The 27,975-nt window shown below is 38.4% G+C and overlaps 1 protein-coding gene across 12 annotated transcripts in view; it reads right to left on the minus strand.

Annotated features, from left to right (window-relative positions):
• LOC129718726 (uncharacterized) overlaps positions 1–27,975 on the minus strand; it is a 463,725-nt gene that overhangs the window by 203,748 nt on the left and 232,002 nt on the right. For 8 of the 12 annotated variants that reach the window (XR_008727024.1, XR_008727023.1, XR_008727016.1 and 5 more), the window contains 2 exons: positions 10,578–10,690; positions 830–1,738 (listed from right to left, as the gene is read on the minus strand). Coding sequence is in view for 1 of the 12 variants with exons in the window: in XM_055669770.1 (XP_055525745.1) it covers positions 10,578–10,690 (113 nt within the window). In the remaining 11 variants the exon portion in view is untranslated. The remainder of the gene's footprint in view (positions 1–829; positions 1,739–10,577; positions 10,691–27,975) is intronic. The other 4 variants (XR_008727026.1, XR_008727017.1, XR_008727022.1 and 1 more) reach the window with 1 other exon arrangement.

Below are 27,975 nucleotides of genomic sequence, written 5' to 3' on the forward strand. Positions count from 1 at the left end.
AACCGTTTCGTTATTTGATTTTCTATAAAAATACGTAGTTTTGTGAATTTGTACTGAAATGATTTGGAAACTCCAAAAATCACTCTTACATAACATATTTCATTCACCTGACATGATTTGATACATGGAGCAATTGATACATATGAAAATTCCCAGTGTTTGCTCAATCTGTTTGAAAAATTTGAAAAAAAAAAAAAAACACAGGCATATTTGCGTCTCACAAAAACAGGGAGGGGTCCAGAGGGGTGGCACCTTTACCAAAACTTAGAGCAACTATTCCCCTTGAATAAAATTCCAAGTTTTCTCAAATCGGCCGTTTCAGTGCTGAGCACGAGCATTTTTAAAAAATAAGTTTCGTCCCGGGTCTTTACGGGTTAAAAATGTGAAATCCAGCTATGAAAAGGAACATATTCCGAAGGCTACTCGAACTCACTCACTTTTCTCAGAGATGGCTGACCCAATTACTAAGTCTAGCTGCCTCGTAACACCCTATTGAATTTTACTGTTATCGGACTGTAACTTCGTCTGTAATATACCGAAACGTGAAAATCACGAAACTTCATTATCTCAGAAACTACAAAACCGATTTGATCAATATTATTATCAGATGAGCGGCCTAGTTAAGGGTTAACTGATGAATTATGATTGAACATGTGGTTTTAAAGTTTGGCTGCCCTATACGTTTCCATTTCATTTGATTATAATCGGAAATAAGCAACCGTTATGTATTAAATTGTCAATAAAACAACGAAAGTCTATTATCTCAAAGATTACATGACTTATTTGAATATAACTAGTGCCATACGAACGAGTCATCTCTCAAACTTACCTGCTTTGATCGATATATGTGGCCTCAACATAATTTAAATGTGGTATCGTACTATTTGAACTTTCCAAATTCATTGATTCCTTACGATGTGTTTAAAATCTGCAAATGCACGACGAATCGGCCATAGGATATGATCAATGTCAAATAACAAATCGTTTTAAATTATTGGTTTTATCGAAATGACTAAATCCTCGACTGTTGGCTTGTGTTCATCGCCTTAATTCTGAATATATTCATATTGGGTGGTATTCGGTCATTCTCAGATTTTCTGGAATCAATCTGATACCGGAAATACCCATATTGGGAGGTATTTAGTTATTTTGGTTGTTTTCCAGAAACTATAAGTGGTCGGCTTTGAATTCAAAATGGTGTTCAGGGTTAATGTTTGGTTACTATGCATCATATCGATTACGGAAATATGCATATTGAGTATTATTCGGTCATTTTCGACTGTTTCCTAGAAGTTGCCATTTAGTAATTCAAAATTGTGCCTGAGGTCAATTGTTAGCTCATTGCATCATTCTGGTTCCAGTGATACTCATATTGGATGGTATTTGGTTATTTCAGGCTGTTTTTCACAAACCGGAAGTCGCCATCTTGGATTTCAAACTGGTATTTAAGATGATTTTTGGCCTCTGCGCGTCATTCTGGTTAAAGAATACTCATATTGGGTGGTATTTGGTTATTTTCAGCTGTTTTTCAGAAACCGAAAGTTGCCATCTTAGAATTCAAAATGGTATTTGTGATCGATTTTAGCTCCTGTGTATCATTCTAGATCCGAATTATTATATTGGGTTGAAATCGGCCATCTTTGGCTGTTTTCCAGAAACCGGAGGTTGCCATCCCACAATCCAAAATGTTGCCTGAGGTCGATTATGGAACATATTTGTTACCACTAAAAACATTCACCTGCCAAATATAGTTCCATTTAGTTGATTAGTTCGCGAGATGTGCAGAAATTTGTGTAGAAACATGTGTTTACAGAAGAGGGAGGGGCGTCGAACCATTATGGACATATTTGTTACCTCTGAAAACATTCACATACCAAATTTGGTTGTATTTTCTTGATTGGTTCTTGAGCTGTACGAAATTTGTTTTTCATTTGTATGGGACCCCTCTAAGAACATCCAAAAACATTCACCTGCCGAATTTGGTTCCATTTAGTTGGTTGACTCTCGAAATGTGAAGAAATTTGTGTTTCATTTGTATGGAACTTCTCCTTTCCAGAAAAGAGAGGGGCGTCCAACTATTATGGACGTATTTGTTACCCCTGAAAACTTTCACGGGCTAAATTTGTTTCCATTTACTCGGTTAGTTCTCGAGATGTGCAGAAATTTGTGTTTCATTTGTATGACACCCCTCCCTTCCAAAAGAAGGAGGGGTGTCGAAACATAATGGACATATTTGTTACCACTAAAAACATTTACCTGCCAAATTTGGTTCCATTTAGTTGATTAGTTCCGATATGTGCAGAAATTTGTGTTTCATTTGTATGGAACCCCACCCTTCCAGAAAAGGGAGGGACGTCCAACTATTATGGACATATTTGTTACCCCTTAAAATATCCACATGCTAAATTCGGTTTAATTTGCTTTGTTTGTTCTTGAGATGGACAGAAATTTATGTTTTATTCATATGGGACCCCTCCCTTCCAGAAGAGGGAGGAGTCTCAAACTATCATAGGAACCTTTATCGGCACCCAAAACGCCTACATACAAATTTTCACGTCGATCGGTTCGGTAGTTTTCGAGCCTATATGGATCAGACAGACAGACAGACATCCGGACTGCATTTTTATTTGTATAGATTACAACATCAATATTTTAGAACCTAAAAAGTGACATACATTTATTGGATTGAAGCATTCATGTAAATCTATTGTTATAAATAAAAGTTTGAAAGAGAAAGGCTGGGTCTGACCGCTAGGTGGATTAATTTAGGTTTTCTTATACCGTCAGTAATGTTCAGATACTTTTTTTAGGATATTTTTCCTGATTGATATCGGTGAAACGTTGATTCCAGCTAGGCCTTTGTTGAATAACTCAATTTTCTGTTCTGGAGTATTCTTTTTTAATGCTTTCTTGAGAATATGATGATACGATTGATGGTATCTCCGCCAATTCGTATACAGATGCAGATGGTTGCAACTCCGTCGGTAGAATGTTTCTTCCACATCCTGATGTTGATGGTTCCGTGAATGAATTGTGTGGATGCTCTTCGAGATAAAATTCATCTTTCACTTCGATACAATATGATCTACACAAATCACAAATCGATAAAGACGTATTGAAATGAGCTTGACAGTTCAATATTTTTAATTTTGCAATAACGTTCTCGTTTAATTGGGTAAGCTTGATGAGCACCGATGATCAGGAAAAAAATATTTTTCATTTCTCCATCCTGGACTTTTTTTGAAAGTTGCGTTTTAACGTCAAATTTATTTAAAAAAAAAATAGAAAAAATTCAACTCATTTTTTAAATTCAAATTTAATGTTTATTTTTAATTTTTTTGGTGAAAAAATTTTTTTTTGTACAGTGCATAATTTTTTTATGGTGCATTTTCAATTCCCTACAACTCATTCTCAGACAGTTTTTCTATAAAACCAACGGTTTCTGGGCTACAATGCTTCTAATAAAACCTATGCCAAAAGACATGGGTGTAAAAAATCTCTCCATCTGTGGAAAATACTCAGTTTGCTAAGCCAAATACGTGTGCAAAGTTCCATTCAAATAAAAAATGGTCGATATTCGGCCATCGGTCATTTGGCGCGATTTGTCTCAATCACTACACCAATCTTCTGAGTCGAAGCGATCAAAAATCAGCATGGAATCTAATTAACGGAATACTTGGCAAACAGCATCAACAGCATTTATTCTATGGTATACTAAGGAAGGTTCATCATTTTTGCCTCTAGCGACTATGAACTTCTAAACTTCTCACTAATCCACTCACGGCTCCAGTACCTAGTTGCAATGTGAGGACTGGCTTGCAAATCTTTTTTACGAGAGCTACAGGTGGTGTATCATCTGTATTCCACTATACGAAGATCCCAATCCTACCAATCCGTGCACTCCAGGAGTATCAAATGTTGATCCACTTGCGAAACAATATCACTTCAACCGTCCTTGTCACAAGAAGAATGCACGAGAATCGCTCAAGCAGACAAACAGATCACCTATATTTGCCACGATACAACACGGAATACGGTCGCTAAAAAATCGTATATTGGTAGCAAACCGTTTAACGACCTCCCCCCTTCATGTACAAAGCCCCCACAACATATATCTTCACGCGTCGCCTACGAGCTATCATCAAAACGAAAATACCACAGTACCTAGCCTAATTCTGGATTATACTTGAATACCACAAAGCACTACTCACCAATGCCAATCGCATCAATTGTCGACAAGTAGACATTACCAACTTCAACATGTCGTCAAGAACATCGTATCGCACTTCCTTAAAGCAGATGCTCACTGGAAGTGCAATCTTATTATAGCTATTCAAGTGTAAAATTTCAGAAATAAATTAAATTAAAAAAAAGCAACAGAAAAAAATCGATCGTTTTCCAACAACTTTCCAAACCCGAAAAGACATGCTGCCACGGGCTGGATAGTCAATAAAGTCCAGCCAAGAATCAACTTTAATGCCGGTTCAGATACACCCGATACACCCACACTATCGATATACGTTAAGTTAATAAATAAAAATGTATGGGATATAGAATAGTTTTGGGAAGTGATTCAGAATTAAATTTGAGTGAAATGAAACAATCCCGGCTGGGACATAGTACAGTGCCTCCACAGTTATGGGTCAGCTACAATTATGAATCACTTTCACGCAAATTCGTCTATTCTCACGAAACTGAACAATTTCAATTAGCAGTACTATTTTTTGTAACTCACTTGTAACCTCATTCATACGATTAAAATGATTTAAAGTTGAAAATGTCACGAAAAACTATAATTCTGCTCGGTGCCGTAAGTGAAGTGACCCATAATTGTAGTAATGTTACATATTGTGGTACACAATTGTGGGTCAGTCCATATTTTGGCTATTTCATTACTTTTACATGATTATGCGACAAGACTGATTAAAGTAACTTATTATCAAAATGATTTTGAATGCCAAAAGTGACTCATAATTGTGTCTTTGGCTATGTAAGTGATATTTTTCTTCCCAACCGATTCACACGCATCAACTGCAGTGAAACAGGGGAGCCCATTCTAGAGGATTTGATACGACTCTATCAAACCACGATTCTGCCCGTAATAGAATACGGCAGCATATGCTTCAGAGGTGTCGCAGCTTCACACATGCTGAAACTCGAGAGGATACAATACCGTTGTTTGCGTATCGCTCTAGGCTGCATGCAGTCGACACATACCATGTCCCTAGAGGTCATAGCTGGAATACTACCACTCAAAGAGAGGCTGTTTGAGTTGGCTTTTCGTTTCCTCATTAGATCGGAAATAGCAAATCCAATGCTTATTGCGAACTATGAGAAATGTTTGGAAGTTGTTCAGAAACCCTGTATGTCAGTATACCAGCGGTTCATGTCCATGGAGATAAACCCTTCGGTTGTTGCTCCATCCCATGAGATTTCAACATCGCTCAACAATTCTTCTGTTGTATTTGATTTGGTTGGTGAATGACTGGACCAAAGGCGCATAACAGTTCCCACTAGTGAACCTCAGCCTTCCAGCTACCGTACCCCTACCTTCTCGTGGTACCAACTGATGTGCGAGTAACCAGTGGAAAGATCGGGTAACCAACCCTGGTGGGACTGCTGGTCGCATGCTGACAGGGGACGGGGCTTCCTTTCTCGGAAGGGAGTTTCCTGGGATCGACACCAACAGAAGCGTTCTAAGTAACGCAGTGTCCTTCTCAAGTCCTGGTAGTGCCCGGGACTCTAAACAATGGCACTACGATGGCCCTCCTGCGACATAGTGGGGTTGGTCGCTGGCCTTGCAAGCCCGCACCATTAAAAAACAACAGCAACGAACGCAATAACGTTAAGTACGGACCGGAACAATCGGCTAAGACCTAGGCAACGAAAACGGACTAACGATTGGATTCTCGGAACATGGAACTGCCGATCTCTCAACTTCCTAGGAAGTACCCGCGTGCTTTCCGAGGAATTGAAGACCCGCAAGTTCAACATCGTAGCGCTGCAGGAGGTATGCTGGAAGGGGACGATGGTGCGTACGTACAGGGATGGTCACACCATCTACCAGAGTTGTGGAAGCACACATGAGCTGGGAACAGCTTTTATAGTGATGGGAGAGATGCAGAAGCGGGTGATCGGGTGGTGGCCGATCAGCCCTAGAATGTGCAGGTTGAGGATCAAAGGCCGTTTCTTCAACATTAGTATTATCAACGTGCATAGCCCACACCTCGGAAGTACCGATGACGACAAGGACGAATTCTACGCGCAGTTGGAGAGTGAATATGACCGCTGCCCAAAACATGATGTCAAGATCATCATCGGTGATTACAACGCTCAGGTTGGCCAGGAGGAGGAGTACAGACCGGTGATTGGACGATTCAGTGCACACCAGCTGACGAATGAAAATGGCCTCAGACTAATCGACTTCGCCACCTCCAAGAACATGGCCATACGTAGCACCTTCTTTCAGCATAGCCTCCACCATAGACTCACCTGGAGATCACCGAATAGAACAGAAACACAAATCGACCACGTTTTGATAGATGGTCGGCACTTCTCGGACATTATCGATGTCAGATCACATCGAGGCGCTAACATCGATTCGGATCACTACCTAGTGATGGTTAAGATACGCCAAAAACTATCCGTTGTGAATAACATACGGTACCGTCGCCCGCCACGGTATAATCTCGCGCGACTGAAGCAACACGACATCGCAACACAGTACGCGTCATCGCTCGAAGCTGCACTGCCAGAAGAGGGAGAGCTTGAAGAAGCCCCTCTAGGGGATCGCTGGAATGCCGTGAAAACAGCTATCAGCAGTGCTGCGGAGGAAGTCCTGGGACACGTGCAACCGAATCGACGTAACGAGTGGTTTGACGAAGAATGTCGGCGGATTTTGGACGAGAAGAACGCAGCGCGGGCAACAATGCTGCGTAGAGCCACCCGTCAGAATGTGGAGCGATATAGACTGAAACGGAGGCAGCAAGTCCAACTCTTCAAGGAAAAAAAGCGTCGCCAGGAAGAGGAGGAATGTGAAGAACTCGAGCAGCTGCACCGCACACACGAAACACGAAAGTTCTACCAAAAACTCAACGGATCCCGCAGAGGCTTTGTCCCACGAGCCGAAATGTGTAGGGATAAGAATGGAGGCATTTTGAAGGATGATCGTGAGGTGATCGAAAGGTGGAAGCAGCACTACGATGAACACCTGAATGGCGTGCAAGCAGGAGACCACAACAGGAGCGGAGAAGACGTGGTCGGTGCAACGAACGACGAAGATGTGCCACCCCCCACAATAAGCGAAGTTAAGGATGCGATCCGGCAGCTCAAGAACAACAAAGCGGCCGGAAAAGACGGCATCGGAGCTGAGCTTATTAAGATGGGCCCCGACAAACTGGCTAGCTCGCTGCATCGGCTGATCGTCGAGATTTGGGAAACAGAACAGCTACCGGAGGAGTGGAAAGAAGGGGTTATCTGCCCCATATACAAAAAGGGCGACAAACTAGACTGCGAGAACTATCGAGCGATCACAGTCCTGAATGCCGCCTACAAAGTGTTTTCCCAGGTCATCTCCCAACGCCTGTCACCATTAGCCAGCAGGTTTGTAGGAAGCTATCAGGCCGGCTTCATGGAAGGACGGTCTACAACTGACCAAATCTTTACACTGCGGCAGATCCTCCAAAAGTGCCGTGAGTTTAGAGTCCCTACACACCATCTTTTCGTCGATTTTAAAGCCGCATACGATTCAATAAACCGACAAGAGCTATGGAAAATTCTAGACGAAAACGGCTTCCCGGGGAAGCTGACAAGACTGATTAAGGCTACGATGGAGGATGTGAAGTGTTGTGTGAGAATTTCGGGTGGAACGTCGGACCCATTCGAGTCTCACAGGGGGCTCCGACAAGGTGATGGTCTCTCCAGCTTATTGTTTAACGTCGCGCTAGAGGGTGTTATGAGACGAGCGGGGTTTGACATGCGGGGCACGATTTTCAACAGATCGGGTCAATTTATTTGCTTTGCGGATGACGTGGATATTGTCGGCAGAAAATTTGAGACGGTGGCAGACCAGTATACCCGACTGAAACGTGAAGCAGATAGGATCGGACTGAAGATTAATACGTCAAAAACTAAGTATATGCTTGCAGGTGGGTCCGAGCACGACAGGGCACGCCTAGGCAATACGGTAACAATCGACGGGGATGAGTTCGAGGTGGTCGACGAGTTTGTGTACCTCGGCTCTCTGGTAACTGAGAATAACGATACCAGCCGGGAGATAAGAAGACGTATTATCAGTGGAAGTCGTGCCTACTATGGGCTCCATAAAAAACTACGGTCGCAAAATCTGAGTCTTCGCACCAAGTGTATCCTGTACAAAACGCTAATAAGACCGGTCGTTCTCTACGGGCATGAGACGTGGACAATGCTCGAGGAGGACTTGCGAGCACTCGGAGTTTTTGAACGTCGGGTGCTAAGAACCATCTTTGGCGGTGTGCAGGAGAACGGAGTGTGGAGGCGTAGGATGAACCACGAGCTTGCGCGCCTCTACGGTGAACCCAGTATTCAGAAAGTGGCTAAAGCTGGAAGGATACGCTGGGCTGGGCATGTAGCTAGAATGCCGGATAGCTACCCTGCAAAATTGGTGTTCGCTTCAAATCCGGCGGGAACGAGAAGGCGAGGGGCGCAACGAGCGAGATGGGTGGACCAGATGGAGCACGATCTGCAAAGTACCGGGTGCCCGCGGAACTGGAGGCAGGCAGCCATGGACCGAGTGAATTGGCGGAACCACGTTATGCAGGCCATGTCTTAGGACGTACGGCCATCTAAGTAAGTAAGTAAGTAAGTATTTGATTTGACGATGAAACAAGAAATCCATGGAATTCCCGATCACCTCAAACCAACAGTTGTGCCATCAATATTTTCGGCAAAATTTGGCCACCTCCCAAAACAGAATTCCTTTTTCACGGACGGATCTGTGATGGATGGACAATCCGGATATGGCGTTTTCAACACAGATCATCGCATATCTCGCAAACTGGCACAGCCCTGCTCCATATACGTAGCTGAATTAGCTGCCATACACAATTCGCTGCGAATTATCGAGCTCAAGACACCAAACAATTACTTCATCTTCTCGGACAGCCTCAGTTCTATCGAAGCTCTCCGATCGATTAAACCGGTCAAGCACCCGTCCTATTTCCTTCCGGAAATTAGACGGATATTAGAAGTGCTGGTTGGTCGGTCTTTTATTATCTGCTTTGTGTGGGTGCCCTCTCATTGCTCAATCCCAGGCAATGAAGAAGCTGATTTATTAGCAAAAAGGGGTGCCATAGAAGGAGAGATATTTGATAGACCGATCACCTATACCGAGTATTTTCATCTGCCCCAACAACTGGCTCTGGAAAACTGGCAGGAAAAGTGGGATAAAGACGACCTTGGGCGATGGATGCACTCGATCTCGCCCAAAGTGTCTACAAAAGCTTGGTTCAAAGGGTTAGATTTAACTCGTGATTTCATTCGAGTTATTTCGCGCCTGATGTCCAATCACTATGTTGCAAACGCACACCTCTATCGAATAAACTTAGTCGATAGTAATCTGTGCGAATGTGGAGGGTACGAAGATATTGACCACATAGTCTTCGTATGCCCTAAGTACCACAGAGCAAGGGCCAAGCTTATAGATTCTCTCCGGAAACAGAAAGTGACGTTTACAATGCAAGTACGGGATGTGCTTGCTAGCCGCAACCCCGCGCTTGTAATACCCATTTACGACTTTTTAAGAGATATCAAGTATTGAATTTGATTATCTCTATGCTTTCTCCCCTAATTTCTCCCAACACAACAATCTTAAAAAGTTTCACACTAATTCTGTTTTTTTTTCTTCTTTCTTTCGTTCATCTTTTTTATAGAAACAAGAATCATCGCTTCTTTTTGAGAGACATGATCCACCGAACTTAGATATAAGTTTTGATTTCAAAGAGATAAGGAACCATCACCCTCAACGAATAGTAGTTAGGATTAGTATTTAGTTATAAAGAGAAAAACTTTGATGTTAATGTTAGTCGTAGGCTTAAATGACATGTATTTTTAAATTGTATTTTTGAAAGAGAAAAGATGAGAGGGTTTTTATGCCTGTTTGAGGAGGAGCAGTCGGGATACAGGCTCTACTCAAGCTGGCTTTTCCCTACTCCAAAAGACATTCGGCCCCGTTATGCTTCGCGGTTGGGCCTAAATAAATATTAGAGTTATAAAAAAAAAAAAACTGCAGTGAAACTAATTGTTGATCGAAAGTACACATCAGAACACAGAGATCGATAGTAAAACATTCGTAGTTGATAATTTTTCCGATTTTATATCCATTTTAGAACATTCAGACAACACGTTGACTGACCCATAATTGTAGAGGGACTGTACAATACAGTTGACTTTTACTTAATCCTTCGGTGACATTGTCAGACTGACAAAACCGTTTTACAAGAAATAACCAAGGGTTGCACTTGCAGTGTGATGTGATGAAATGAGTTTAAAATGATTTATCATAGAAGAATCGGTTGAAACAACATATATAGAATACGTACTTCGAGAGAAAGTATTGTATCTCGTCATATTTTCCTATCCAACTGGTTTGCTCGAATGCATTCTTGTGTTCCTTATGTCTTTTATCAATCAATGTTGCGTTATCCGTGTTTTGCTAAAAAATAGAAACAAACGAACTGCATGCATTAATACGTTCTTAAAAAAACTGTATAATTGGTTTAAGTAAAAAAAACTGATTTTCGCTTGAAAAGTTGTATAGAGATCACCGTGAAACAAATCGACCGCAAGAATTCCGTTTAAAGGATGATTACCCAATTGAATTTTTAGATCTCACCTAACAAATTTTATTTTTTCGGCCTTCTTCTAGAAAGGTATAACATCAGACAAAAATATTTGCCAAAAAAATTATTTTAGGTTGGATTTTCTTGAAACTTTTAGGAAATGAACCACACACTTAGATTTAATTGCCGAGAACTCATCTGATAAATTCAGCGAAATGTTCTACAAGTTTTCGGCAGAATTTTCAAGAACTTCGGCAGACGAAATTTAATACTTGCTGGTTTACGGTATTGCGTGTGTTAAAAAGTTCGCCGAGCTCCATCAGCTGTTGGGAAGTTCGCCGAGATAAATTAAGTGTGTAATACATATGGAATAATATTTCGGCATAATTACTTTATTAAATTACCTATCCACTTACTAACAAACACCAAATGTTATAGATCATTTAAACTTGAAATATTACTATTTTATGAAAATACAAGTGTATTTGAATACGATTCTCGAGAAATATATGTTAAAAGAAAAAAAATGATTCACATGTGGTTTGGTGATTCATTTTGATGTTTATCAGGCATCTTAGGGACCATCCATTAATGATGTCACGCGTTTAGGGGGGGGGGGGGGGGGGATTCGGTTGTGACATTGTTCGATTGTTGTGTTATTGATTTGATTATTGTGATATTGTCACATTTCAACTAAAAAATAAATAAATAAAAAAGTTACATAACTAACCAGAGAATTCAACAATGAATTATTGATTATATTTGCATCATTCATTCATAGTTCTACGATCCTCTTTTTTGCTTAAGATGCACTTAAGATAATTAAATGATTTTTTTTCGTTAAAAAAGCATAATGTTTGTTAATTCTCTTTTACCGTGCATGTTCGTTTATGAATGACAAAATAGTTTCATTAATTTTTTAGTCTCTCTCAATCCTACAGAAATTGTGACAAAACGTAAATAAGAATGCTTGGCTATTGTTACATGTGGAGAAGATTTGGATTGCGAATTGATTGAAGAAGAGGAACTAAATATGGATCCCGGTCAACATTGTTACGTAACATTATATAGATTGTTACGTAACAGTGTTACGATGTTATGTTAGTTTTACGTAAGCTGGAAGTAAGTGGAAGGTTTCTATTTCCCACTTTTGTACATAACATAACAATACAATGCTACATTGGGGTAACATAATTGTAACATTGTAGTTATTGCTGTTATGTTTGTACGACATTAATGTGGCTGTTATGTAAATTATAAGATTATTTCCTACTTTTAATTATCGATATATATATATATATATATATATATATATATATATATATATATATATATATATATATATATATATATATATATATATATATATATATATATATATATATATATATATATATATATATATATATATATATATATATATATATATATATATATATATATATATATATATATATATATATATATATATATATATATATATATATATTCTGACCGGAGATTGGAAGTTGTGGGTTCGAGTCCCACCTGCTGAACTATATTTTTCGTAGTTTCTACAATCATATTTTCAGTTAGTTTATTTCCTATCTTCATTACTACACTTACTCCTTAAATTAAAATTAAAAATAGCATGACTTTGCTTAGAGTCGAAAAAAGAAAAGTAAAAAATGTTTGTGACGCAAGTCGATGTTGCTGCTGGTAGAGATGGCAACTTACTGGCACGTTTCTATCTCTCACACTGGGAAGTCATTCCAACTTCCACTGAGGGTGTTGAAACAATAGCCAGCTATAAATAATAGTCTCTACTGAGTAAATGTACGAAGTGTGAGAATTGGATAAGCGATACAAAAAACTCGATTCTAGAACTACGTCTTTAACGTTCTGCGGTGGTGTAACGGGAACACATCTGACCGGAGATTGGAAGTTGTGGGTTCGAGTCCCACCTGCTGAACTATATTTTTCGTAGTTTCTACAATCATATTTTCAGTTAGTTTAATTTTCTATCTTCATTACTACATTTACTCCTTAAATTAAAATTATATATATATATATATATATATATATATATATATATATATATATATATATATATATATATATATATATATATATATATATATATATATATATATATAAATATATATATATATATATATATTTATATATATATATATATATATATATATATATATAATATATATATATATATATATATATATATATATATATATATATATATATATATATATATATATATATATATATTATATATATATATATATATATATATAATATTTATATATATATATATATATATATATATATATATATATACTATATATATAATATATATATATATATATATATATATATATATATATATATATATGTTCGCCCTGGAGGACAGCAATTGGGGAACTGAACTGACCGAGCGAAGCGGCAAGGCAAAATTTCACGAAGGAGGAAAATTCATTTACTCAATTAGTCCTAAAAAGAACTGGGTGGGTTGCCTCCACTCTGGTCAGACGGTTGGAATAAAACTCCAATGCTCGCTATCGAACTTGTCTTTTCCTGTTTCTCTCTGCTTCTATAATGATTTTCTGCTTCTTCTGCTTCTTCTACGATGTGAACAACTGGGTAATCAAAACAAAACTGATGACTTGAACGATGCGTCTGCTGCTTTTATAGCGTCGCGCTGGGGGCGGGGTTTGGCGGTCCTCGATGATTGGCTGTTCTTTGTTAACTGCTGAAAACGGCTGACTTGTTGTTGCTTATTGTTGCTACTTTCGGCGTGAGACGGAACATCCTCCCACGGTTGAGGAACTCGACTCTCGTAGATTCTTCCTCCGTGGCTGCAGGGTGTTCAAATAATCACGACTCCAAGCACGCCAAAAATGTTCACGAAGGAGTTGTAGATGTTGCCATCGTGTCAAACGGGATACCTTAACGTTTTCTAAAGATGGTTCGGCAGGAGCAGTAAGCGGACGACCGATGAGGTAATGTGCTGGCGTAATCACTTGTGGATCTGCGGGGTCATTGGAGATTGCAAAAAGGGGTCGAGAGTTCATAACGGCCTCGATTTCAGTCAGAACAGTAGCCAGTTCTTCGAAGGTTAACTTCACGTTGCCTGCGACACGCTTCAGATGAGTTTTACACGACTTAACGGCGGCCTCCCATAGGCCTCCAAATTCGGGCGCATCCGGTGGGATGAAATGCCACTCGATCTCACGACTACGACAAAACGATTTTATGGCCTCTTCAGTCTGCTGATTGCGAAACTGCTGGTACAACACGTGTAGTTCATGGTTGGCACCTCGGAAATTAGTGGCGTTATCCGAGTGCAATTCGTGAATCATACCTCGTCGAGCTATCAGTCGTCGAAGAGATGCTAAAAAGGCATCGGTGCTCAGGTCGGATACAGCTTCCAAGTGTACTGCTTTAGTTGACATACAAACAAAAACAGCCACGTATGATTTTACTATCGCAGGACGACGCGAACCTTGTCTAGTCCAAAAGGGACCGGCGTAGTCAACACCAGTTACAGAAAATGGAGGTGAAGGAACAACTCTTGATACCGGCAGGTTACCCATTAACTGACTGGTGGCTGTTGGATTGGTTCGGAAACATCTTACACAGCGACGTGTTATCAATCGAATAGTAGATCTAGCATTCAGAAGCCAATATCTTTGTCTCATGGCATTCATCAGACCAGTCTGGCCTACGTGGAGCATCTCGATGTGCATTTGTCGAACTAATGATCGCACTATCGGATCCTTATCTGGCAATATGACAGGATGACGATTCTCAAAGGGTAACTGCGAATGATCCAATCGACCTCCTACTCGAAGAAGTCCATCGATATATACAGGGCGTAAATTTCCAAGTCTCCTACAAGGTTTGTTGGCACGAACTCGCTTGATTTCGTCGGCGAAACGCTGCTGTTGTATGAGACGAACGATCACATCGGCTGAGTGACGAAGTTCACAGACGGTCAAATGTTTTTGAAGTTCTCGATGTTCTGGATTTCTTTTGCGACAATTTTTTACAAAGCGCAACATGTAGCCTGTGATTCGTTGAATTTTGCGAAAATTGCTATACCTGCTTAAAGATGACACTAAATCTGCCCTCTCCTCTGCTGTTGTCACCATGGCCTTGAGTTCAGGCAGCTCATCATCTGGTATTTCTTCTGGAGCATCCATTTCATAATTTCCTATTTGTAGGAACTCCGGGCCGTTCCACCAGAGACTGTTATTCTTGAGGAATTCGGGAAGTTGACCTCTGGACACAACGTCGGCTGGGTTTTGCTGAGATCGGACGTGTTGCCACTGATGCTCGCCGGTTAGGTTCTGGATTACAGCAATTTTGTTTCGTACGAAGAGTTGTAGCCGGTTAAGTGGTTTTTTAATCCAAGCCAAGACGATTGTACTGTCACACCACAATACGGACCTTTGGATTGTTATTTGCAGAGCTGGTAGCACCTTTTGTACTAGTTTGGATAACAAATGCGCGGCGCATAATTCCTTCCGTGGAATGGAAAGCTCGCTTAATGGAGCCAGCTTCGATTTGCTAGTGAGTATACGAAGTTTCGCCGAGCCATCGGCAAAAATGCTTCGTAAATATACGCATGCACCATATGCTGCGATAGAAGCGTCTGAAAACCCATGGACCTCGTAGGCAACCGCGTTGTCGAATATTACACATCTTGGAATCTGAATGTCGGTGAGGTACACAAGTGAGGCTTGCAATTCTTGAGTATATTACTCGTTTCGTAGATGGTTGCGAAGCTGGTTGATTTGGATGTGCAGCAATGCATAGAGTATCGGCAGATGGATCCCAAAGTAATCCCAACACTTTGATAGCTTCATTTACTCCATGCTCTTCCAAGGTTATTCTTTTCTCTTGCTCTTCCACTGGGATGCGTTCTAGAAACTTCTGGGAGTTGGAGCACCACTTGTGTATGGGAAATCCTCCTTGTAAAAGAGGCTGCTTAAGTTGTTGTTGTGCGTTAATAGCTTCCTCTACTGACCCGGCACCTGAGAGGATATCATCCATATATGTCTCTTCCTTAATGATGCGAGCGGCAATGGGAAACATCTCGCCATTCTCTTCGGCGAGTTGCACTAAGCATCTAGTTGCTTGATATGGTGCCGATGCGGTGCCATATGTAACGGTGCACAACTCAAACACGCGCAACGGTAACGATGGTTTTTCTCTCCAGAAAATTCTCAAGAATGGACAGTCCGATGGTGCAGCAAGTACTTGACGATACATTTTTGAAATGTCTGCGGTGAAAGCTACTTTGAATGTACGGAATCGTAGCACTATATGATGCAGATCATTTTGTACTATAGGGCCCACTTGCAGCACCTCATTCAGAGAAAGTTCCGACGGTGTTGATTTTGCACTTGCGTCAAACACAACGCGACATTTCGTACTTGAGCTGGAGGGTCGCAGTACTGCATGATGTGGTAAATAATAAAGTTGCTGGTTTGGTTTATCTTGTGATTCTGCTACCTCGCGACAATGTCCAAGAGACTCGTACTCACGGATAAAGTCCACGTACTGTGCTTGTAATTCTGGGTTACGGATGAGTCGCTTCTCCAACATCAAAAACCGCTTCAAAGCCAAGGAACGGCAATTATCCAGCTGGGATAAATTACTTCTAAACGGAAGCTTAACAATGAATCTTCCGGTTACGTCACGCTGGTAGGTGGAAAGAAAATGCGTTTCGCATTCTATCTCCTCTGCTGATAGTTTGGGAACATCTGGCACCTCCTCGACTTGCCAGAACTGCAACAATTTCCGTTCAATATCTTCTAGTGCAACGTGCGAATACTGGAGCGACACGTTACACAAGTGCGGTTCGACGATAACACCAGCCACAATCCACCCGACATGAGTGTCTCGTAACTGTGGTAGTCCATATAGCGTTAACAGAAGACACACGGGAGCGGAACTTGATCGTCACTTTATCTCGGGCGAGAGTGCGTAAGGCATTAACACCAACGATGGGAACATTGGCTGGTTTTTTGAAAAGACCTAAGCGGTTGGCCATTTCTTCTGTTATGAAGTTCACCTGGGAGCCGCTGTCCAAAAGTACACGGCATGGATGGGGTTGCTTCTTTTGGTCAAATACATGTACTATTGCGGTTTGCAACAGTACAGTCCTTCTAGATTGTACTTGGTATGATGAGCAGGTGTTGGAAACAGACGACTCTACCACGGTGGGTATCTGCGCAGCATCAGCTTGCTTTGGAATTTCTGAAATCGAAGGCGGAATTGCCACCGTCTTGACGGGAAGCGAAACATTGGGTTTAGTCTCTTTGTTGAACATTCCATCCGAATGCAACAATGTGTGGTGACGTCGTTGGCATTTGTGGCAGGCCTTATCAGAAGGACAATTTTTTGATCTATGTCCCTTACGCAGACAGTTAAAACACACTCCAGCAGCTCGAATTTTTTCGTTCTTTCGTGCAGGTGAAAGATCGGTAAGTGTTGGGCATAGGACATTCCGATGGGAACCACCACAAATTTCACAGATGGGTTGCGAAGTGCTAGTGGATGAGGTGTAACATTTCTGCGTCTGAGCCTTCGATGGTAGTGGAACTTGCTTCATCTTTGCGAGGTGGTTGCTTGGATTGCAGATTCACAGTTATCCAAGATTTGACACCGTGTTTTCAGGAACTCGATAGTTTCTTTGCACTTTGGAAGTTCTCCCTTCTTCATTGTGGATTCCCAAGCTTGTCGAGTAGCGTTGTCGAGCGCCGAAATAATCAAAAATACGAAAAAATGTTCCGCTGTGCCATTAATTTCTTGCTTGAGATATCGCAGGCTTTCAACGTGATTGGTGGCTTCATTCACAAGTGCACGTAATTCTTTATGCGATGCTGACGACATTTTCTTCAGAGATAACAACCCTCGGTAGTGGCCTTCCACGATAGCCCGCTTGTTATCGTATCGATCCATAAGGACATCCCAAGCTAGCTTGTAATTCCCTTCACTAAGAATTTTAGTATCAAGGGTTCCAGCGGCATTTCCGACTAGCGCTTTTTCGAGATGATACAGCTTGACGGCATCTGTATCTCCCGAATTGGCCATTATATCATAAAAAATGGCCTTGAACTTTGGCCATGCGGCATAATTTCCGTCGAATGTAGGAATCGGCATCTTAAGGGGTTGTTGCTGGATAATTACTTGTTGATTTTGCGGGTTCGATGAAGCATTTGGCGATGTCCGGTTGCTTGCTTCCAATCGTAACTCCTCCACTGCATTACACACGGCGGTATAAGTATTTTCAAAATCAGCATATTCCTGTTCTTGTTGATCCAATGCTTCATCCGATACCAAAGACAAAATCTTACTGTGAAACGCACTATATTCCGTGTACACTGCAGATAGGTTTTTTGACAACACATTCAGCTGTGCCAATCCGATAGTGGAGTTCGCGATTATCGTGCGTTGAATTCGCACCAGCTTTTGCTTTACCTGGGAACGCTGGCGACAAACCACACGATATTCCTTTTCCATATCAAGATCAACGGGAACATCCTCGACGAATCCGTGAAATGATTTTTCACTATCTTCCGATCGCGACGGCGAATGCATTACGGGCATTATATCGGTACTTAGTTGAGGAAAAAACACGAACGTTAAAACACGGCGAACTACAAAACGCGACACGTAACAACGTGTTCGTTGAACTGTTCAAATCACCACCGCGATATAATGTTCATGCACTGTTCAAATCACCACCGCGATATACTTTAAAACGCGGCAAGTCAAAACACGATCACGTTCGAACACGTTCAATCCTTGCTCAATCCACAATCGCAGTTGTGGCGGTAGGTAGACAAGAAGAAGCACACTGGCGGCGCGGTAGGACTGTTTCACTGGCTGGTCGACACCAAACAATTATCCGGTTCGAAGGACCAAAATGATGTTCGCACTGGAGGACAGCAATTGGGGAACTGAACTGACCGAGCGAAGCGGCAAGGCAAAATTTCACGAAGGAGGAAAATTCATTAACTCAATTAGTCCTAAAAAGAACTGGGTGGGTTGCCTCCACTCTGGTCAGACGGTTGGAATAAAACTCCAATGCTCGCTATCGAACTTGTATTTTCCTGTTTCTCTCTGCTTCTATAATGATTTTCTGCTTCTTCTTCTTCTTCTACAATGTGAACAACTGGGTAATCAAAACAAAACTGATGACTTGAACGATGCGTCTGCTGCTTTTATAGCGTCGCGCTGGGGGCGGGGTTTAGCGGTCCTCGATGATTGGCTGTTCTTTGTTAACTGCTGAAAACGGCTGACTTGTTGTTGCTTATTGTTGCTACTTTCGGCGTGAGACGGAACAATATATATATATATATATATATATATATATATATATATATATATATATATATATATATATATATATATATATATATATATATATATATATATATATATATATATATATATATATATATATATATATATATATATATATATATATATATATATATATATATATATATATATATATATATATATATATATATATATATATATATATATATATATATATATATATATATATATATATATATATATATATATATATATATATATATATATATATATATATATATATATATATATATATATATATATATTATTCGATCATTTTCGGCTGTTTCCCAGGAACATGTGATTCTAGTATATATATAGAATTAAGGCGTTGTACAGAAGCCAAAAGTCGAGGATGTTGTCATTTCGATAAAACCAATCATTTCAAACGATTTGTTATTCGACTTTGATCATATCATATGACCGATTCGTCGTGCATTTTCAGATTTTAAACACATCGCAAGGAACCAATGAATTTGGAACGTTCAAATAGTACTATACCACATTTAAAATATGTTGAGGCCACATATATCGATCAAAGCAGGTGTAGTTTCAAATATTTTAATTTCTTTTCTTTCCATAACAATCAAATTGTAATGAAGCTTGTTATCTGCAAGTTCGAGAGATGACTCGTTCGTATGACACTAGTTATGCTCAAATAAGTCATATAATCTTTGAGATAATAGACTTTCGTTGTTTTATTAACAATTTAATACATAACGGTTGCTCCAGCCATCTCTGAGAAAAGTGAGTGAGAATAAAAATCTGCACATACACACACACATACACACACACATACAGAAAATGCTCAGCTCGTCGAGCTGAGTCGAGTGATATATGCCATTCGGCCCTTTGGAGCACTTTTTTACTTTCGGTTTTGCAAGTGATTGCTATACCTTTCTAGGAGAAAGGCAAAAAATATAAAATATCCTGTTTTATTTTACTACCTTAGAAGGCGATTGGTTGAATGAGTGAAAATACCAATTTTTTTGTGATGCAATTTGGTCCCGGACACTCTTTACCCAATCCAACGAATCTGCTTCAGAACAGTCCTGTCGAAGATTTCTATATGATTTCATGTTCCTTGGTGTGCAAAAACAACTGGAGAGCAACAAAATTCAGTTGTCACCCGTTAGCTAATAACTGCACTGGTTACCTCGCACAAACTACTACGATAGATCATTAGCATGACCAATGTAAATGTTTCATCGCATAACGTTGATTTGCGAAATTCTTGCGATAAATCTTCTTCTTCTTTTTCGATATCTATAAAATAGATGATACCCAGCCCGCGTTGCTGCGCCTCTTAGTTTGTAACGACAATTATGTATTTCTGGAATGTGCCATAATTTCAAACATGTATTACCATGCAATAAAAACCTAAATTAATCCACCTAGCGGTCAGACTTATTATTTGTAAAATTAGATTTACATGAATGCCTAAATCCAATAAATGTTTATCCACTCTTTGGGTTCTAAAATATTGATGTTGTAATTAAAGTATAAAATATGCTATTTGACGTAATGTTAGTACTTAAGAAATAGCGAAATAAAAGCAATGACTCTTAATTTCGAACAATTTAATCACGAGCGATGCCGGGAACGTTCAGATAGTACGATACCACATTTAAATCATGTTGAGGCCATATATATTGATCGAAGCAGGTAAAGTGTTGAATAGTCTTTGAATTTCTTTTCTTTCTAAAACTCTTAAACAGCATATCAAATTGTTATGAAGTTTGTTATTTGTAAGTTTGAGAGATGACTCATTTGTATGACACTAGTTATGTTCCAATAAGTCGTGTAATACTTGAGATAATAGACTTTCGTTGTTTTACAAATTAAAACATAACGCTTGCTTTAGTTTGATTACAATCCAATGAAAAGGTAACGTATGGGGCAGCCAAACTTTGAAACCACGTGTTCAATCATAATTCATCAGTTGACCCTTAACTAGCCCGTTCATCTGATATCAATATTGTTCAAATCGGTTGTGTAGTTTCTAAGATAATGAAGTTTCGTGATTTTCACATTTCGATACATTACAGACGAAGTTACAGTCCGATTACTGCAAAATTCAATAGGGAGTTATGAGGTAGGTAGACCTTTCATTTGATACTAATTCTGTGGAAATCGGGTCAACCATCTCTGAGAAATATGAGTGAGTCCAAGTAAGTTGTCTTGGAATATGTTTCTTTTCATAGCTGGATTTCACATTTTTAAACATAACAGGCAAAGTAATAATCCGTTTGAAAAAAAAATCATTAGGGTCTTATGGGGCAACAAGACCTTTCATATGACACTAATTTTATAAAAATCGGGCCAGCCATCTCTGAGAAACATGAGTGAGATTAAATAGTCTCCAGAACACGTTTCTTTCCATAACTCCTGAACCACATGTTCAATCTTCATAAAATTCAAAAGTTAAGGGTTTTTAGGTAGCCCATTCATTTGAAACTAATTTTAATCAAATCAGATGTGTGGTTTCTGAGATATTGATGTTTCGTGATTTTCACACTTTGATACATAACCTCTAAACTAGAAATCAGATTACAATAAAATTCAATAGGGTCTTATAGGGCAACTAGACCTTTCATTTGCAATTAATTTCATTGAAATCTGTTCGGTCAGACCATCTCTGAGAATAGTGAGTGCGAAAAAAGGTGCACATACACACGTACACACCCACACACAAACATATACACCTATACATGCTTATATGCAGAAAATGCTCGATTCGTCTAACTGAGTCGAGTAGTATATGACATTCGGCCATTTGGATCACTTTCTACCTTTTAATTAGCCAGTGATCGTTAGGAGGAAGTCAATATGTTAACTTTCATTATGTGATTTCACATTTTCATGAACAACGGACAAAGTTACAATCCGATTGCAATGAAATTCAATAGCAACCTATGGGGCAACTAGACCTTTCATTTGACACTAATTTTGTGAAAATCGGTTCAGCCATCTCTGAGAAAAATGAGTGAGTTTAAACAACCTCAGGATAACTTTTCTTTACATAACTTTTGAACAATATGTTCAATCATTACGAAATTCAAAAGTTAAGGGTTCTGGAGACAGCCCGATCATTTGAAACCAATTTTATTAAAATCGGTTGTGTGGTTTCTGAGATATTGATGTTTCGTGATTTTTACATTTTGATACATAACCTCTAAACTAAAAATCCGATTACAATGAAATTCAATAGCAACCTATGGCGCAACTAGACCTTTCATTTGCAATTAATTTTATGAAAATCGGTCCAGCCATCTCTAAGAAAAGTGAGTGAGAAAAAAAAGTTGCACATACATACACACACACACACACACACACACACACACACACACACACATACACACACATACATACATACATACAGAAAATGCTCAGTTCGTCGAAAGAAGTCGAGTGGTATATGACATTCGGCCATTGGGACCACTTTTATACCTTTGGTTTTTCCAGTGATTGTTATACCTTTTTAGGAGAAAGGCAAAAAGTATTTTCAGGTGATTTTCTGTATTCTGTATGCTGCATGTGGTCCTCGTGGCCCTGTGGTTAGCGATGTCGATCCCCGATCAGGTCGAGAATCTCTTTGAACTGAATTTTTTTTCGACTCAGCTCTAGGGCACGGTGTATCGTTGTACTTATCCTACAACATGCAAAATGTGCTAAAAACAATATCGATAACAAATTTTCTCAACTATTCTGGTTGATCGAGAACGCTATTAGAAGGCTAGCGTGCAATATTGTTGTGCTGTATACAGAAAATCATTTTCAAACATACATTATATTTTCCCTCAAATGTCTTTCCTGAACGTTAACAAACATATTAATTAGAAAAGAATATATATATATATATATATATATATATATATATATATATATATATATATATATATATATATATATATATATATATATATATATATATATATATATATATATATATATATATATATATATGTCGCCATCTATATATATATGTCGCCATCTTAGAATTCAAATTGGTATCTGTGGTCGATTTCAGCTCCTGTGTATCATGCTAGATCCGGATGTTATGTTGGGTGGAAATCGGCCATTTTTGGCTGATTTCCAGAAACCGGGAGTTGCCATCCTACAATCTAAAATGTTGCCTAAGGTCGATTATGGAACATATTTGTTACCTCTTAAAACATCCACATGCTAAATTTGGTTCCATTTACTCGGTTAGTTCTCGAGATGTGCAGAAATTTGTGTTTCATTTGTATGGAACCCCTCCCTTCCAGAAAAGGGAGTGGCGTCCAACTATTATAGACATATTTGTAACCCCTCAAAACATCCACATGCCAATTTCGGTTTAATTTGCTTGGTTTGTTCTTAAGTTGTGCAGAAATTTATGTTTCATTTGTATGGGACCCCTCCCTTCCAGAAGAGGGAGGGGTCTCAAACTATCATAGGAATCTTTATTGGCACCAAAAATCCCTAAACAAATTTTCACGTCGATCGACTCGGTAATTTTCGAACCAATTTGGATCAGACAGACAGGCAGACAGACCGGACTGCATTCTTATATGTATAGATTACAACATCAATATTTTAGAACCTATTATATGTATAGATTACAACATCAATATTCAAGAACCTAACAAGTGAATATATATTCTATTTTTACAAATAAAAGTTTGAATGAGAAAGGCTGGGTCTGACCGCTAGGTGGATCAATTTAGGTTTTTTATTAAAATGTTGGTTAACGTTCAGAAAAAAAACATTAGAAGAAAAATAACAAGTATCTGATTACTAAGTTTGAGATATTATTCACAAAACACGTGAAACATGCAATTTTTTGACTTTTAAAGTGATATTTGGCCAACAATTTCAATACTTTCTTAAGTGGAATGTAGTTTGGCCACTAGGTGAATATGCGTTTCTGAATCACATGTCATCGCTTTAAAATTAGATTTAGAGGCAAATTCAGCACAAAAAGTCATAATTTTGCAAGTTTTACGCAGTTTTGTGAATAAAATCTCAAGTTTTAGTAATCAGATACTTGTTATTTTTCTTTACATTTACAAACATTTTAATGTAAAAAAAATCACATGTCATCGCTTTGAATTTTGATTTAGTGGCAAATTCAACATAAAAAGTCATATTTTTGCTTGTTTTACGTAGTTTTGTGAATAAAATCTCAAGTTTTAGTAATCAGATCTATTCGATTCTTCCCCAAATGTCTGTTCTGAACGTTAACAAACATTTTCATGTATAAAACCCGCATGTCACCGCTTATTTTTATGATTTAGAACGATTTCAAATGATGGTGGTGACTGTACAACACTGAGACGGAGGCAATAAGATCAAGCGTTATGGAATTTTATTTTTATATAGTAGATATATATATATATATATATATATATATATATATATATATATATATATATATATATATATATATATATATATATATATATATATATATATATATATATATATTTATATATATATTTATATATATATATATATATATATATATATATATATATATATATATATATATATATATATATATATATTCTTTTCTAATTAATATGTTTGTTAACGTTCAGGAAAGACATTTGAGGGAAAATATAATGTATGTTTGAAAATGATTTTCTGTATACAGCACAACAATATTGCACGCTAGCCTTCTAATAGCGTTCTCGATCAACCAGAATAGTTGAGAAAATTTGTTATCGATATTGTTTTTAGCACATTTTGCATGTTGTAGGATAAGTACAACGATACACCGTGCCCTAGAGCTGAGTCGAAAAACAAAACCAATTCAAAGAGATTCTCGACCTGATCGGGGATCGAACCCGATATCACAATCGTGTGGGAGCCAATCGACATCGCTAACCACAGGGCCACGAGGACCACATGCAGCATACAGAATACAGAAAATCACCTGAAAATACTTTTTGCCTTTCTCCTAGAAAGGTATAGCAATCACTGGAAAAACCAAAGGTATAAAAGTGGTCCCAATGGCCGAATGTCATATACCACTCGACTTCTTTCGACGAACTGAGCATTTTCTGTATGTATGTATGTATGTTTGTGTGTGTGTGTGTGTGTGTGTGTGTGTGTGTGTGTGTGTGTGTATGTATGTGCAACTTTTTTTTCTCACTCACTTTTCTTAGAGATGGCTGGACCGATTTTCATAAAATTAATTGCAAATGAAAGGTCTAGTTGCGCCATAGGTTGCTATTGAATTTCATTGTAATCGGATTTTTAGTTTAGAGGTTATGTATCAAAATGTAAAAATCACGAAACATCAATATCTCAGAAACCACACAACCGATTTTAATAAAATTGGTTTCAAATGATCGGGCTGTCTCCAGAACCCTTAACTTTTGAGTTTCGTAATGATTGAACATATTGTTCAAAAGTTATGTAAAGAAAAGTTATCCTGAGGTTGTTTAAACTCACTCATTTTTCTCAGAGATGGCTGAGCCAATTTTCACAAAATTAGTGTCAAATGAAAGGTCTAGTTGCCCCATAGGTTGCTATTGAATTTCATTGCAATCGGATTGTAACTTTGTCCGTTGTTCATGAAAATGTGAAATCACACAATGAAAGTTAACATATTGACTTCCTCCTAACGATCACTGGCTAATTAAAAGGTAGAAAAGTGATCCAAATGGCCGAATGTCATATACTACTCGACTCAGTTAGACGAATCGAGCATTTTCTGCATATAAGCATGTATAGGTGTATATGTTTGTGTGTGGGTGTGTACGTGTGTATGTGCACCTTTTTTCGCACTCACTATTCTCAGAGATGGTCTGACCGAACAGATTTCAATGAAATTAATTGCAAATGAAAGGTCTAGTTGCCCTATAAGACCCTATTGAATTTTATTGTAATCTGATTTCTAGTTTAGAGGTTATGTATCAAAGTGTGAAAATCACGAAACATCAATATCTCAGAAACCACACATCTGATTTGATTAAAATTAGTTTCAAATGAACGGGCTACCATAAAAACCCTTAACTTTTGAATTTTATGAAGATTGAACATGTGGTTCAGGAGTTATGGAAAGAAACGTGTTCTGGAGACTATTTAATCTCACTCATGTTTCTCAGAGATGGCTGGCCCGATTTTTATAAAATTAGTGTCATATGAAAGGTCTTGTTGCCCCATAAGACCCTAATGATTTTTTTTTCAAACGGATTATTACTTTGCCTGTTATGTTTAAAATTGTGAAATCCAGCTATGAAAAGAAACATATTCCAAGACAACTTACTTGGACTCACTCATATTTCTCAGAGATGGTTGACCCGATTTCCACAGAATTAGTATCAAATGAAAGGTCTACCTACCTCATAACTCCCTATTGAATTTTGCAGTAATCGGACTGTAACTTCGTCTGTAATGTATCGAAATGTGAAAATCACGAAACTTCATTATCTTAGAAACTACACAACCGATTTGAACAATATTGATATCAGATGAACGGGCTAGTTAAGGGTTAACTGATGAATTATGATTGAACACGTGGTTTCAAAGTTTGGCTGCCCCATACGTTACCTTTTCATTGGATTGTAATCAAACTTAAGCAAGCGTTATGTTTTAATTTGTAAAACAACGAAAGTCTATTATCTCAAGTATTACACGACTTATTGGAACATAACTAGTGTCATACAAATGAGTCATCTCTCAAACTTACAAATAACAAACTTCATAACAATTTGATATGCTGTTTAAGAGTTTTAGAAAGAAAAGAAATTCAAAGACTATTCAACACTTTACCTGCTTCGATCAATATATATGGCCTCAACATGTTTTAAATGTGGTATCGTACTATCTGAACGTTCCCGGCATCGCTCGTGATTAAATTGTTCGAAATTAAGAGTCATTGCTTTTATTTCGCTATTTCTTAAGTACTAACATTACGTCAAATAGCATATTTTATACTTTAATTACAACATCAATATTTTAGAACCCAAAGAGTGGATAAACATTTATTGGATTTAAGCATTCATGTAAATCTAATTTTACAAATAATAAGTCTGACCGCTAGGTGGATTAATTTAGGTTTTTATTGCATGGTAATACATGTTTGAAATTATGGCACATTCCAGAAATACATAATTGTCGTTACAAACTAAGAGGCGCAGCAACGCGGGCTGGGTATCATCTATTTTATAGATATCGAAAAAGAAGAAGAAGATTTATCGCAAGAATTTCGCAAATCAACGTTATGCGATGAAACATTTACATTGGTCATGCTAATGATCTATCGTAGTAGTTTGTGCGAGGTAACCAGTGCAGTTATTAGCTAACGGGTGACAACTGAATTTTGTTGCTCTCCAGTTGTTTTTGCACACCAAGGAACATGAAATCATATAGAAATCTTCGACAGGACTGTTCTGAAGCAGATTCGTTGGATTGGGTAAAGAGTGTCCGGGACCAAATTGCAGCACAAAAAAATTGGTATTTTCACTCATTCAACCAATCGCCTTCTAAGGTAGTAAAATAAAACAGGATATTTTATATATTTTTTGCCTTTCTCCTAGTAAAATAAAACAGGATATTTTATATATTTTTTGCCTTTCTCCTAGAAAGGTATAGCAATCACTTGCAAAACCGAAAGTAAAAAAGTGCTCCAAAGGGCCGAATGGCATATATCACTCGACTCAGCTCGACGAGCTGAGCATTTTTTGTATGTGTGTGTGTATGTGTGTGTGTATGTGCAGATTTTTATTCTCACTCACTTTTCTCAGAGATGGCTGGACCGATTTTCATGAAATTA

The sequence above is a fragment of the Wyeomyia smithii genome, chromosome 1, assembly GCF_029784165.1.
Source record: "Wyeomyia smithii strain HCP4-BCI-WySm-NY-G18 chromosome 1, ASM2978416v1, whole genome shotgun sequence".
In the NCBI taxonomy this organism is placed as follows: domain Eukaryota; kingdom Metazoa; phylum Arthropoda; class Insecta; order Diptera; family Culicidae; genus Wyeomyia; species Wyeomyia smithii.